We start from the raw sequence: 15,970 nt of genomic DNA on the forward strand, positions 1-15,970 counted from the left end.
CACCTTTAGCACCTATCCTGTAGCCCACGTACTTTCTTTATAGCGAAGTCGACAATCTTGTTTTTGGCAACATAGTTGTGTGGGAAAGCGCACTTGTGGAATTTTGAATATCCCCTATTGCAAACCATTTGGAATTGTTTTCAAATGCTTTTAATCTTGTCTCGTTTTGCTTAGCCTTTTGTTTCTTTTTTAACAGATTTCAATGCAAGAGTGGTAGCCATTTCAACTAGCCCAGACTTCTTGCTCAACAGCCAATAAGCTCTGCTTTCCCCCATATTTGCTTGCGACTGCACTAGACTGTTTCTTGGCTGGCTTTGAACGCAGCTGGAACACTATTACAGTAAAACCTAGCTCGATAATTCGAACTCAGTTCATTAGAAGTCCTGGTTAATTCAAAGAATTGCTGCAGTCCCTTAATTCCCGACTCAAATTTAACCAGCTAGTTTGAAGCGATGGCCTGTACCGATCCGGTTAATTCAAAGATATGGGGTAGTTACAATTACTACTCAGGTAAAGTCATCCCTAAAGCGTTAAATAATTAAGGAGGATTTGTGCAAATTTTTTCTATCAGCATGTTCGCAAAACCCCTTTCTATGCAGTAAAGCTATTTTGTCAGATTCAGTTCTGCCGCACAGAATTCTTCCACAACAAAAAAGAGTATTTCGTCGTTAATACTTTTCTTGCTACTTAAACAAGAAGCTAATTACAAGAAAAAATTACAAGCTGTGGAATTTTTTCGCCTGGCTTCTTTAATATAGTAAAACATTAAAAAGCTGATTTCATTTACTGTTGTGATTGGCTAGTGGAGTAATACAGGACACAGCATACCATGGCCTAGCATTACCAACTGCTGTTTCCTTAGGTTGTGTGCTACTACAGTTCTTTTTTTTAGGTGCCCAGTACTTAGGGAAATAAAATGTTACTGCATGCATATTTAAATGAAAACGTTTCTCACAAAAATAACTATTCCATAGAGAGAATAGAACGAGTAGAGCTGTCGAAGTTAATAACTGGTTTGGTTTGGTTTATGGGGTTTAACGTCCCAAAGCAACTAAGGCTATGAGAGACGCCGTAGTGGAGGGCTCCGGAAATTTCGACCACCTGGGGTTCTTTAACGTGCACTTAAGCGCAAGGTAGCCGACATCAGGAAGTTTAACATGGAGAAAATCGAGCATGCTCTAAAGAGCGGAGATAAGCCTAAAAGCAGTGAAGAGAAAACTGGGCATAGGTAAAAACGAGATGTATGCGATAAGAGACAAAGAGGGCAATGTCATTAGCAATATGGGCAAGATAGTTGAAGTAGCTGAAGAGTTTTACACAAATCCATACAGTAGCGATTGCAATCAGGTTGTTACTGAGAGAGGCAGTAGAGCACAGCATTAGGACATCCTGCCAGTAACGAAGGACGAAGTAAAGAAAGCCTTAGGAGCAATGCAAAGAGGGAAAGCAGCCGGTGAGGATCAGATAACAGCAGATTTGTTGGAGGATGGAGGAGAGATTGTGCTCGAAAAACTAGCCACCCTGTATACGCAATGCCTTGTGACCTCGAGCGTACCTAGAGCTTGGAAAAACACTAACATTATCTTAAATTCATAAGAAAGGAGACGTGAAGGACTTGAAGAATTAGAGACCTATCAGCTTATTGTCTGTTGCCTACAATGTATTTACTAAGGTAATCGCTAATAGGGTCAGGACAACCTTAGACTTCAATCAGCCAAATGATCATGATCAGGCAGGCTTTCGTAAAAGACACTCGACAATAGACCATATTCACGCTATCAATCAGGTGATAGAGAATATAACCAGCCCCTATATATAGTGTTCATTGATTACAAGAAAGCATTCAACTCAGTAGAAACCTCAGCAGTCATGCAGGCATTGCAGAATCAGGGTGTGGAAGAGTGTTATTTGAAAATATTGGAAGACATTTATAACAATTGCACAGCTACCATAGTTCTCCATAAAGTCAGCAATGAAATTCCAATAAGGAAGTGTGTCAGGCAGGGAGACACGATCTCGCCAATGCTATTCACTGCCTGTTTACACGAGGTATTCTGTGGCCTGAAATGGGAACAGTTGGGGATAAAAGTTAATGGAGAATACTTGAGTAATTTGCGATTCGCTGATGACATTGCCTTGCTAAGTCACTCAGGGCACGAACTGCAAAGCATGATCAATGAGTTGGACAGGCAGAGCATAACGGTGGGGCTAAAAATTAACATGAACAAAACCAAACTAATATTCAACAGTCTAGCAAGAAAACAGCAGTTCGCAATTGATGGCATGGTGCTGGCAGTAGTAAGGGAATATGTCTACTTAGGGCAGGTAGTGACCACTGATTCGGATCATGAGAGGGAAATAACTAGAAGAATAAGAATGGGGTGGAGCGCATATGGCAGGTTCTCTCAGTTCATGAATGGCAGTTTACCGATATCCCTCAAGAGAAAAGTATACAACAGCTGTATCTTACCCGTACTAGAGTGACTCTACCCGTACTCACCTATGGGGCAGAAACGTGAAGGCTAGCAAAGAGGGTTGAGCTTAAGGACAACGCAGTGAGCTATGGAAAGAAAAATGATAAGAGTAACATTAAGAGATCGGAAGCGGGCAGAGTGGGTGAGAGAACTAACGCGGTTAATGACATCCTAGTTGAAATCAAGAGGAAGAAGTGGACTTGGCCAGAGCATGTAATGCAAAGGCAAGATAACCGCTGGTCTTTAAGGGTAGCAGGGTGGATTCCTAGAGACAGCAAGCGTAGCAGGGGGCGGCAGAAAGTTAGATGAGTGGATGAGATTAAGAAATTTGAGGGAATACGGTGGCCACAACTGGCAAAGGACAGGGTTAATTAGAGAGGCATGGGAGAGGTCTTTACCCTGCAGTGGGCATAGTCAGGCTGATGATGATGATGATATAGAAAAATGGAAAGCTTTATTGCCCTTCTCGGGATTGATGTGTGAAAAACGGTCATTCTATCGTTATTCGTTACAAAATGATTAAGAACCAAGTTACTGCAGCTGCATGAAAGGTGAAGATCAACTTTCCAAGTTTATTCCATCGCTTGCCTCGTTTATTGCCTTCTTTTTGCATGTGATCAGAGAAATGTGGCACTGAAACCAGTGGAAGCTTTGACCTTCTGATCTGTACTGTTCAGATGGTGGTGGTCAGTCATAAGAAACCCGTGGAATTTGCAATGTGCCGGGCCCATCACAACCGCGATTCATCCACTTTCTTTGACAACTAGACGTTAAAAGAAACAAAAAAAAAACTTTCTAAGTTTGTACTGCATATTTTGCTACAATTTTTTGTCAAGAGACAGATGGAGATGCGGTTATGAAAAAAATTCTGGCGGTTTAGCATTGCTAACCAACAAGTATTCTGCAAAAGCAGGCTTTTGCAGGTGGACATGAATGCCACGCACCCGAAAGTGCGATTGAAAGTGCATTTCCTTTTCTTTCGTGACTTGTGCAGAGACGGAAGTTGATGAAGACGATTTGCAATGCACAGCGCAAGAGTGTGTTGCAGTTTAACCCAAGGCGTGATTGGCTGTGGTGAAAGCATGTGCTCTCGTGCAGTGGCCAGTGAAGCTGATCTGTTGGAGCCGCTGTCGGTTCGAAACCCAGTCGAAGCAATATTTATTTCTCCAGGTTAGCTACCGTCATCATTCAAGGTCTCATTTATTTTCTCGCCATTTCCGACATCGCATAACTAGCTCGAAGGCTTCACCACACACCTGCACTTTCAGGTTGAGGCTAATAATGCTTTAAAAATATAGTGAGAAATTGAAATTTTCAACCCAGTTGGCCATTTTATTTGCTGCATCACATTTTAAGTGAAGGACAATCCCACACGGTTAATGCTGCGAAATATCAACATTCATTGCTTAACCGTGAATCAGGATAGAACAACCCATGTGTCCATGAAATATTTTCGAGTGTGCCACTTTGTTCTATAGATGCTGATGCGATACCAGCAACAGAAAGTGCGCAATTCCTAGTGGCATCTAGTCCCGGTACTGACAGTCTTGAGTGCTGATAACTGTCTTGCTCAGAGTACAACCAGCCTCATCAGTTTTCTTTCATTGCTGTTGGCTTCAGTTCTGAAGGTGTACAGAACTGTCACTCAACACGATGAAGGGAGCATGTGAAGTGTACAATACTGTCAAACCCCAGTACAGCGAAAAGGTCAAGAATCGTGAAATACTTCAATGTTGCCAAAATGCCAAACATAAAATTGTCTCAAAAACTCGTGCAAAAGCAGCGCAATTGAGTCTTTAAAGCAGCAGCCATTTGGGGGGACACTTGCTACAATGCAGGAAGAGATTTTTTCTGAATTTTTAAGCACAGTTTGAAAGCGCCCAACGCCAGTTAGGTTAGCGTTCTAGTGCGACAGCAATGTCGCGTGGAAAACGGGTACGCCAGGCCAAAAGCTACATTATGCAGGCAACACAGCTGCTTTGACCACTTTCTTGACAATAGAGTTGAGCTGGATAGCCTCATAGGAAGAAACTGGAAGCAACCATCCATGTCGCAGTACCTTCCGTGGCGGAGCAAATGCTTGGCACCAATACCAGCCATTCGAGTATTGTGGCAAAGCCTGCCACTTGCCAATGGAGTGGGCACAGCATTGTGCTGAAGAGTTCAGTATATCCATCTTATGTGCAATTGCATTCCGTATGCAAAGCAAAAATTGCGTGTATTCTTAGAAAGACTTGGCAAGAGTTTGATTTAACCAACAATTCTTTACATCCGTTTCTCGACATCATCCACAGCTACTCAATTACTCCTAGATTTACTCCTAGGAGAAGGGGCTACTATGTGTGAAGAAAAAAAAAGAGAGACTCCACGAAATGACAGGCTTGCACAGGTTCGTGCACTTTAATTGCAGACAAATGCCAACAGTGATAAAAGACTCTGAATAAAAAGAAGCAATAAAACAAAGCAATAAAAACTTTCCCCCAGCCTAACATGTGGCATACATAGGAATGTGTTACATCTGTACATAATAGCCGCAGTGTGCCCTGGACACAATTGATACGGGTAGCACAGCCATTCTGCCATGCCTTGCAATAGTGCACATGGTTGCTGGTAGCAATCGTCAGTGCTTCTTGGGATGCACATTATCGTGCTTTACAACGAAAACACTGAATATGATTACACACAATTGCTCGCAATGACTTAGCCAGGAACGACAAAGCCTATATAAACTACAAACTTCGGAAGCACTTCTTAAAAAAAAAAAAAAAGCAAACATCAACGATTTTCTACATTTCATAGAAAGCACAAGTCCCTCTGAAGTCGATGTCGTAAAGCATTACGTCCGCCAGTGGGGCTGGAAATACAACTACAGCCTTGTGCTCCACCCAACACACTCAACATAAAGCATGCACTGCTAGTAATGAAGTGCAGAAAGAGCTTTTTGTTTGTACCATTATTTTTTTAAAGCAAAAGCACTCTTTCTGGAGATTGATAGTGCCCCGTTTTGTGTTGTGGTCCTCCTGTACCAAGCTAGCACACTATAACCTTTTGGTCGGCGTTCCTTCCATTGAATTCATGAAAAGCACTCCAGCGGTTACAAGAGAACAGTGCTTGTTTGTGAGCGAGCCAACCCCAGAAAACAAACAGCAAAATAATCTAAATGTTGAACCAGCTTTCTACCACAACACCGTGTTATCCCCAAAGCATAGGAATAATGCAACGGTAGGCAAACTGGCCGCCACTTAAACATGGCACAATGACAGGGCTACGCAACAAGCAATGTGCATTGTTCGCTCATGCTTTGCTGTCGCCTCAGAATTAAGGGGGGATATGGGGATGAGATTGCAAAACTCTCGAAAAAAATCAATGTTTGAAAAGCACACTTTTTGGCATCTCCAACACTGATTTTATGTTGTCCTGAAATATTTCACCTAAAAATAAACTTTAAGCGCTCCATCTACACATAGGCATCTACACATAGACAGTGTGTGATAGCCTAGAACTTTCAGGCTTGTTTTCTCAAAAGTTTGTTTTGAGCTTAATACCTTGCTCGTGGAAAGCATAGCACAGCAATGGGTGCATGGATTTTTCCCCGTTTGTTTTGTTGTGATCACTGAAATGGGGTCTGTGTTGAGACAGTCTCGGATTTACCATTTAGGCTCACATGTTTATTACATGGTAATTAGAGCATGATAGATTCTAAACTTAAAGAGAAGGTGCATATTGTATCCTCCAAATAAAAGAGCAGAGAAATTTAAAAAAAAATAAGAGAGACTTGATTTACACTACACTTCTTAGTAAATATTAAAACTTTTTGTCATGCCAGGCTTTCCACAAGCAAGCAACATGTGAACAACATATAAACAATGATAAAAGGGAACCTACTAGAGGTGTAATTGTGAAGCTTTATATCTGGTTGTTTGATGCTGTTCTAAGCCAGTCTGCCAAATTTTATCGCTCTAAGTCGAAAAATAGATAAGTCACCTTCGATCTCCTCATACCCCCTTAAAGTGCGCTCGCTTCGTACCAAGGTACGCGTGACGTATGAATGTTGCTTTGGCACTAAACCAGCCATGCCGACTATCGCAACCCTGCTGCCTGCCGAAAAATAGGTGTCCTCCTCTGCAACAGCGCAACACGTAGCTATTTTAAGTTGTAAATAAAGGGAAACTAAAAACATTGGTCCCATCCTCAGCTGCCCAGAGGACAGTGCTGACTAGATATATATATATAGCCTTAGAGTTGGTGTGTAAGAAAAAAATCTATTGGAAAAAAAAAAAAGAAAAAACATCAGAGAAACGCACTGCGCCTCCCCAACATAGTACACCTCTGGTGTGTTCATCTCTGCATTGACTTCACTGGGCTAACGCAGGAAGTTTTTGCCTCAGAAGATTTGGAATATGCAAAACAATAAATGCAGTATGTGTGTGTATACCCAAATGTGTGTGCGAGAAGTATATATATGATGGTTTTTGCTTTTCTCTGCCTGGCTATGGCAGGGTACACAGTATGTCAAGTTACACCTTACCACTTCAAGCATCGAAACCAGTTTCGCAGAAATTAAATCACAGACCCAGCAGTGCTTGTGATTTGTGCGCAGTGCTAGCTTGTACGTTGTACCCACCTCTTATGTAATGCCCCTAACAAGGGGTCTTTAAGGAAATAAAATGGATTGAATTGATTGATTCAGATAAAACGAAGAGAGTCAATGCTGGTAAGATGAGCCAGCTACGCAGAGCATCACTGAGCAGAGTGGCTTCACGAAAATACGCAGAAATAAGATGACCCAACGCGAAAAACCATTTTGCGCTGAAGGCAAGCAAACTTTGAGCAGGAGTCTCTCAAATGCCTGCAGCCTTTGTCGAAAGCAGGCAACCCTCTACGAAGAGTGACTGCAGTTCACACCAAGGCTGCATACAGTGATCTGTAGCACTGCTAACAACAGTAAGGCCTTGTGTGCCACCTGAGCTCAGCGGCCAGGGGCAACACTGATCTTCACTCCTGAAGAAGATGGTACATAGTACCTGTCAATTCTGTCAGCTGTGAAAAAACTGCTCTCTGCTCTTGTTCTCTGCTCAAAACATTTGTGCCATTATTGTTCCTCCCAGGACATCACAGTGAACCTTATTAAAAGAAAAGTGCTTGCCGCCGGCAAGGGCAAAAGTGTTCTTGAAGTGAATATCCTGCTGCCATGCAGATTCAGACAGCTTGTTCGCAAACAACGAAGCAAACCTCTCAGCCGGATTACAATGTATAGTGACAAGTCTGTGAGATCTAAACAAACCTCAGGACGAGAAAGAAGAGACTGCCAACACTGCTGGATCCACGAAAAACTGCGTGGGCTGACAACTGCCCATCAGGCGAGCAAGTGATGCCACTTCAGTAAACCCAGTAGAACTGTGCTGAATTATTTTAGACTTCCAAAGCAGAAACAAAAAAAAACACCCCTGATCCAGTTTCATCTATACTGCAGACGTTCCCTGGCAATGAAACGCAGTCACGCTTGAATTGGTCTGTGAAGTGCTGAAACTGGAGTAGGAAGCTGTTCGCTGCACAGCAGCTAAGCTTCGTGGTGGAGCCTGCGCGTGGTGATGAAGGGGATGATGCAGGCGAGGAACGCCGACATGGCGTGCAGAGGCCTGGCCAGTGCCCAGCCAAACAGCACCACGACGAGCCAGGCGTAGACACTGAACTCCATGGGCGAGCTCTCGGCCGGCACCAGCAGTCGCAGCCAGGGGAGGGTGTCGGCTGCAGACAGCAGAGACCGGCAACTGTGACACTTACACAGTTGTGCCATATCCCACACCACATCAAATCGCGTGTCTTTCAGGAACAAGAAGATGAAAAAATTCAGGGGGCACTTTGGCTCTCTAAAGTGCTGCAAGGCGAAAGCCTTTCCTGGCGCACTGTTTGGCATTGACTGCAAGACTGTACGAGGTATGTCATGTGGTCACCCACTGACGCCTTGCGCCCCCTGTCGGAGCGGACGACAACTATTTTTTATTAGTTGTCGTCTGCTCCAAAAGGGGGCGTCAGGCATCAGTGCCTGACCTCATTACTTTGAATCCGCGCACTCTGACATCATAACCATTTCGACCAACCGAAAAGCATGACACCTCCGCTGACAACCTTCTGTCGACAATGATGAGGCACTAAAGGCTTTTGCCTTAAAAAGCAGCACACTGGCCACTTTTCATGAGATCAAAAGGCGGCTCAGGTTACCAGCATTTGTAGAACTGACACATCACTCCTGGCAAGCTCCCTGTACCCAAACCCATCGTTGGAGTACAAATCAAGTGGATAGATCAACATGAAAATATACGCCACCTTTTTTCCATGTTCACGTGCGTCATTTAGTGGTCCTGTTTGCACTGGATAATATGCAAACTATATTCCATCTCATAAGTTTCTTGCAGTGCTACAGAAGGTAGAGACCTCTTCAGCCAATAAGGAGAGAGCGTCAAACACGTTCCTCCGCAACTTGTCTGCTTACGGCGTACACAGATATGGTTAGAAAAGAACCTGAATTGACGCTCTCTACGTACTGTAAGCACATGCACACTTACGTATGCTAAAGCAAGCATTTTGCGGGACGTTAAGCCATTAGTTGTATTCATATTTTTAGTTCAGCATACACAAACGCAGACGCAACGATAAGCTTGGTCGAGTGGCACCATCTGGTTGTTATAAGGGGAACAATTTTTGTCAACAAACCAATGCTCCTCTTAAGACTAGAAGCGGCAGAATCGTCACTCTAAATAAAGAAATAGTGAATTTATAGATTATATGTTTTGTAATAGGCGATATGACACATAGCGAAAGCCCAGTGGCCCATTTACGGCCAATGAACATACAGAAAATGGGAGTAACAATGACGAATTCAGTCCGAGACGAGGGGTCCTGCTTCGAAGGGGGCCGCCATTTTGAAAATGATTCTTGAACCTATGAGAGAGTCTTGCATGCTAAACTCGGGAAATTGCATACGTAACATGAGCGTATCTTAAGGCTCGATGTGAAAGAGCATTCGGTGCATGCGCACTTTAAAGCATGCTATCCCATCTATCCATATCCCTATTTTATACTGGCACTACATTCAGCAGTGTCGGAACGTTGCCTGTACACTCATTGCAGCTTTGGTAGTGCTGCACAGAACTACTGAGATGGAATATAGCCCAAGTCAACAAACCAGTTATTGGGCTAGTTGGCAAATAGCTAAACTACCGTTCATACACATGCACGCGTGGACACACATGAAAGACAAGGGTACCATACTCAGCTATGCCAATCTGACACACAGACCAATTAGTCCACTACAAGAACTTCAAGAGGGGCGCACAGGGCAGAACGGACAGACATGGCAACAAGGGAGACAAGACATGAGCAGAAATAGAAGAGGAAGCCAGCCCATAACAAATCACAGCGTGTCTAATGCACGCAGCAGCATCAGACGTCACGAGACTGCTGTGAGGACGCTGGAGTACCAGAGAGGCACAAACACCATGCTCACAGGGGACATGAAGCACTGGCGACAGCAGCGAGAATCCCATGAAGGAGATGAACCAGGCGATGCTTCGGAACAGGAACGTCGACAGACCATTGTCTGCGTACGCCTGCTTGAACATCACCTGTGGCAGAGTGGGACATGGGCAGTAGCTGGGGTGCAACATACGAGGGTGTTCACCAAGGCTCGACACAAGCTTCACTCTCACAACACTGCAAGTACTGCAGAACCTCGTAGTTATGGCTTCTCAAAATTTCGGGAGAAAAGCACGTTATCCACGAAAACGCATGACCTAAACCCCAAAGATATACTGACCCCAAAGATATATTGAAAACTGGGACTCAAGAAAATGTACAAAAGAATTTAATCAAACCCTCCCTTTGTATAAAGCTAAATCAGTGCTTGCTGGTGCAAGATAGGCAGAGCTTTTCCGGTGCTCATAAACATATTCATTTGTATCGCCCTCAGCATGACAGAAACTTGGGAACATATCCAATCTGATAAAGTGAAAGCAGCCGGAATCTCTTAAGTTTTAACCGCTGTAATTTTCGGATGTTTTGCCGCATCGCATTTATCCACTGTTGCTGTGCCTCTGCTTTTAGTCTTGTCCAGCCCCATGATAGTCCCACATGTATGTTTGTGCAACATTGTTGCTTTTGATGCTCTGCCTCACTACACTGATGCCCCGCAGAGAAACCTTTACACTGCCGCCGGGTTTATATGCAATGCCTCGCATCCCCAGGCTCGGCCTGCTTGCATGTTAGAGCACCTATGGTTAGGCCTTAATGTGTCATACGTTAAGAATGACAAAATTGTCAATGTATTTACCAGAAAATCGTATTATCCGGGAGTGTATTAACCAGAAGGGAAACGGCGAAACTTCATTGGACATTTTTACAGCTCATGATGTGGACTGGAAACTGATCAACAAGGTACCACTCTGCATTCATGGGACACGCTTTCTGCCTTCTATTTTGACATTTTCGAAGGTGCTGCCATGCACACATTAATGAGCAAAGATATAAGCATGCTCCTCACATTCGTGGCACTTGTTTTTCCGTCAGCCACATTGCTCTGTGAATGCTCGAAGCACGCTCCAAACACTTTTCTCTCAAAAAAGCATGCAGCAATACTATCATACTCGTCAAGAACAAGCGTGAACTTGCTCTCGAGGTGAAATGGGGGGAAAAGCCTGCAGATCTAAAACAGTTCTGGCTGATGAGATTCCTTTTCTTTTTAATTATTCTCACTCACGAAATGCACTGCCTGGAATAGTTTAGTTCACTGTCAGTACACAAACAGCACAGAAAACATGGCAAGACAGAATCAAGGACATGGTCATTTTTATCCGTTCATGTTACCTGCACTAGCAAAGAAAAAAATAGAGAAACAAGGAGTACCAATCAATGCAGCATAGGTTTCTCCAGCACAGCCCAAGTCGTACATGCTGGCAGTCACTAACATGCAGTGCTGCATGCGATCTAACTCACTCCGGCAGTCACGTCCCCAAACTCGAGAAGCTCGACCAGAACTCCGGCAGTTGACTTGAAGGGGCGCAGATGCCGGCCATCGCATTCGGACACTATGGACACCTGGGTCGAGCAGAGGGCAACCACTTGATGCAGTGTGCTTGCTGGCTCAGTGCGTACAATGATGTGGACTGGCTCGGCAAGTCTGATGTGGCGCCAGTAAGAGCATTTAAGGGATAAGCGAACATCAACTGAAGCCAATGAGAACTAATTGAACTAAATTTCATATTTCACAGACAGGTAAGCAGCCACTAAAAAATTTAACTCTTTTCTCTCCTTTAAGCATGAGCTATGTTTTACAGCATCAGCTGTTACAGCCACAAACCCAATATTCACTCGAATAAACCTTGTGTTACTAGCTGGCATTGTGTGTCAATCCATAGCAATTTACACAAGCAGGGTAAAAAAAGAAAGCTTCCTAACTTTTGCTCTCCCTTCGAAGAAAAAAGGTGACAGTTGGAAAGGTCCTTCCCCCCTTTACCACCTGAGAGTGCTTACTCCAAAGACTGCACAGGCCTTACAATGACTATAGGGTCAATTCTGGAGAGTACGCCCGCACCTTGAACCGCCCCAATGCAACTCTCATTGGCCCAAAGCTAGGCATTGCAGATTTTGTTCAATGGACCTTACAACGATTGCAGGATGAATTCAGGAGAGTACGCCCACACCCTGAACGACCCCAATGCAACTCTCATTGGCCCAAAGCTAGGCATTGCAGATTTTGTTCAATGGACCTTACAACAACTGCAGGATGAATTCAGGAGAGTACGCCCACGCCCTGAACTGCCCCAATGCAATTCTCATTGGCCCAAAGCTAGGCATTGCAGATTTTGTTCAATGGACCTTACAACAACTGCAGGATGAATTCAGGAGAGTACGCCCACGCCCTGAACTGCCCCAATGCAACTCTCATTGGCCCAAAGCTAGGCATTGCAGATTTTGTTCAATGGACCTTACAACAACTGCAGGATGAATTCAGGAGAGTACGCCCACACCCTGAACCACCCCAATGCAACTCTCATTGGCCCAAAGCTAGGCATTGCAGATTTTGTTCAATGGACCTTACAACAACTGCAGGATGAATTCAGGAGAGTACGCCCACGCCCTGAACTGCCCCAATGCAATTCTCATTGGCCCAAAGCTAGGCATTGCAGATTTTGTTCAATGGACCTTACAACAACTGCAGGATGAATTCAGGAGAGTACGCCCACACCCTGAACCACCCCAATGCAACTCTCATTGGCCCAAAGCTAGGCATTGCAGATTTTGTTCAATGGACCTTACAACAACTGCAGGATGAATTCAGGAGAGTACGCCCACGCCCTGAACTGCCCCAATGCAACTCTCATTGGCCCAAAGCTAGGCATTGCAGATTTTGTTCAATGGACCTTACAACAACTGCAGGATGAATTCAGGAGAGTACGCCCACACCCTGAACCACCCCAATGCAACTCTCATTGGCCCAAAGCTAGGCATTGCAGATTTTGTTCAATGAACCTTACAACAACTGCAGGATGAATTCAGGAGAGTACGCCCACGTCCTGAACTGCCCCAATGCAATTCTCATTGGCCCAAAGCTAGGCATTGCAGATTTTGTTCAATGGACCTTACAACGACTGCAGGATGAATTCAGGAGAGTACGCCCACACCCTGAACCGCCCCAATGCAACTCTCATTGGCCCAAAGCTAGGCATTGCAGATTTTGTTCAATGGACCTTACAACGACTGCAGGATGAATTCAGGAGAGTGCGCTCACACCCTGAACTGCCCCAATGCAATTCTCATTGGCCCAAAGCTAGGCATTGCAGATTTTGTTCAATGGACCTTACAACGACTGCAGGATGAATTCAGGAGAGTACGCCCACACCCTGAACTGCCCCAATGCAATTCTCATTGGCCCAAAGCTAGGCATTGCAGATTTTGTTCAATGGACCTTACAACGACTGCAGGATGAATTCAGGAGAGTACGCCCACACCCTGAACTGCCCCAATGAAATTCTCATTTGCCAAAGCTAGGCATTGCAGATTTTGTTCAATGGGCCTTACAACGACTGCAGGATGAATTCAGGAGAGTACGCCCACACCCTGAACTGCCCCAATGCAATTCTCATTGGCCCAAAGCTAGGCATTGCAGATTTTGTTTACAACTTGTTGAGACAACAAATATAACAGCCATTTGTTCACCTCTGAGAAAAACCCCTGCACACCTACTGGCGTAAAAAGAAGACACAAAACTGACACCTCCATTAGTCATTAACAAAAAGTCCCCTTTATCAGTGCACTGTACAGCACTGCCCAATATTTAAAACAATCACTAATTGCTTGAGTTGGTCTGCTCGCACTGATATAATCTGAGTGTCAGCACACCCCAGTAAAAAAACCAATGGGTCCAGTTGGAAATTTCCAGGTGAAACGAAATGGTCAAAAACCAATTGTGTTTTCGCCACCAATTAGGCTCGACCAATTGAGCTCAACTGTTGCTTCCAATTAGAAATAATTGGTCACGCAACCAGGCCAAATGGCCCACCAATTGAACTCAAATGGCGCACCTATTAGACTGAAAATGTTTGAAGTGGCCAGCAAAAAAAAAAAACAACTTCATTTGGAACCAATTGGGTTTTCTTCTATGACTGCTTTGAGATTTCTGCCAACATTTTTACAAGGGAATTGAAATTATAATTACACGCTAGCTTTTATGAAAATCAAGGGAGAACAACAAGCATGCAATGAACACTATAGTCAGACACTGTGTACCAATATAAATTCTCAACATATATCCACAGAATGCACTTTTGCAGTCACTTGGGTACTCCATTCATGAGACCTCCCAGCTGGAGCCACTGACCGCTGACCATTATGCAAGTTATCCAATTAAAGAATGCCTGCGGTGATGGTGGAGATGATGAAAACAATTCCAGAGAGCTGATAATATTTCTTTTAGAAGAACCTAATTACTCTAGTGTCCTATTTTATAGGCAGCTAGATATATATACAGATGGGAAGGACATTACTGACTTCAACTTAGACTTTCCAACCGGTCGACCAATTGGTACTAACTGGATACCATCTGGAGCTTCCAGTTGGCAGGTCAGCTTCAAATTGTTTTTTAGGTTCTAAACTGGGAGTGCCGAAACCAATTGGAACCTCACGAACCAGTTGGGTAATCCAATTGGAAATGTAGAACCAATAGGAATGCCCAACTAGAATTAGGGAAACCAAATGGGCTACCTAGTTGGATTCATAATCCCAACTAGCTGACCAACAGGGTCCAACTGGTACCAATTGGAACTAACTGATATGCCCAATAGGACCCATTGTTTTTTTTTTTACTCGGATTAAAAGTTAGGCCTATTAAGATGCAGGCTGTAGCTCTCTCTTCCTGTCGTTAACTTGCCGGCTCACAACATGCTAATCAGATCCCATCTGGAAAATGCCTGCGAAGTTTGGAATCCTTCCACCGAGAAAGATATTAAGAGACTTGAGCAAATACGAATATATGCAATTCGTTTGAAATAATCGCTACCTGCAAATTAATTATTCAATCGAACTAATATAAAAAAATAATATCAAGACCTTAAAAATCACACAGGAAGCTAGCCAGAATAAAACTGCTGTTTAACCTACCACCAACAGCTTTGCCTCAACCCTTCAACATATACTTTCAGCTGCACCAGCACAAAGTACTACCATACCTGCATTGACTAACTCCTAAGTTAATTCGTACCAACAGCGTTACATACTTATCTTTGTTAGAGGCGCGAGTACTGTGCTATGTCACAGCACATTAAAGAACCCCAAGAGGTCGAAATTTCCGGAGTCCTTCACTACGGCATCCCTCATAGCCCGAGTCACTTTGGGAGGTTAAACCCCCATAAACCCTATTGACAAGCAAGTGTTTTCATTTGGTTTTAACAATCTATTTTGTTTTGTTTTCTCCTGCTAGGCTTGCATTTACTCCTGTTGTTTACTGCTGTACTTTGCTTTTATTTGCACTGTGCAGCGCAAGTCTTTTAAGCATGTATTATACCACTCGTACTTGGGCCATGCAAAGACATGCAGGATCTGATAAATAAAATAAATGAAGAGGCAAAAATTAGTTCCATATACAAGCAAGTTTTTTTTTTAGCATGGTGACACACAGGCAGGCACAACAATTAATTAGTTTTATTGTTTGTTTTCACTGTTGTGCCAAGATAAAATGCCAACCGCACAGCAAAGGAAAGGCAATATTGTGCTTGACCCACCTTATCACCGTGGGGGCCAAGGATGCCAGCCACGAAAAATGAGATTCGCACGTCGCCCACCTGATGAGAGACAGGGACACAAGGCGTTGCAACCACAAGCGTCACCTTGAGAGAGGGCAGCCATGCTGCAGTCACAAACATGCACCTACAGGCACTGCTGCCACAGCTGGACCTCAGTGCAGTAGGGCCAGATTCAACAGCGCTTGTATCAAACTTTTCTTC

At 44.0% G+C, this 15,970-nt stretch overlaps 1 protein-coding gene across 9 annotated transcripts in view; it reads right to left on the reverse strand.

The window, feature by feature from the left end:
• Positions 1 to 4,847: 4,847 nt before the first annotated feature.
• The window catches only part of Tmem43 (Transmembrane protein 43), a 52,651-nt gene continuing 41,528 nt past the window's right edge, over positions 4,848 to 15,970 (reverse strand). For 4 of the 9 annotated variants that reach the window (XM_089563738.1, XM_089563736.1, XM_089563741.1 and 1 more), the window contains 3 exons: positions 15,749 to 15,808; positions 11,466 to 11,567; positions 4,848 to 8,222 (listed from right to left, as the gene is read on the reverse strand). In XM_089563738.1, the coding sequence (XP_089419864.1) occupies positions 7,887 to 8,222; positions 11,466 to 11,567; positions 15,749 to 15,808 (498 nt within the window). In that variant the 3' untranslated portion in view covers positions 4,848 to 7,886. Of the gene's footprint in view, positions 8,223 to 9,981; positions 10,100 to 11,465; positions 11,650 to 15,748; positions 15,809 to 15,970 lie in introns of those variants that run through there. The other 5 variants (XM_089563737.1, XM_089563742.1, XM_089563745.1 and 2 more) reach the window with 4 other exon arrangements.

The sequence above is a fragment of the Amblyomma mixtum genome, chromosome 10 (assembly GCF_055824585.1).
Source record: "Amblyomma mixtum isolate Tamu chromosome 10, ASM5582458v1, whole genome shotgun sequence".
NCBI classification, from domain to species: domain Eukaryota; kingdom Metazoa; phylum Arthropoda; class Arachnida; order Ixodida; family Ixodidae; genus Amblyomma; species Amblyomma mixtum.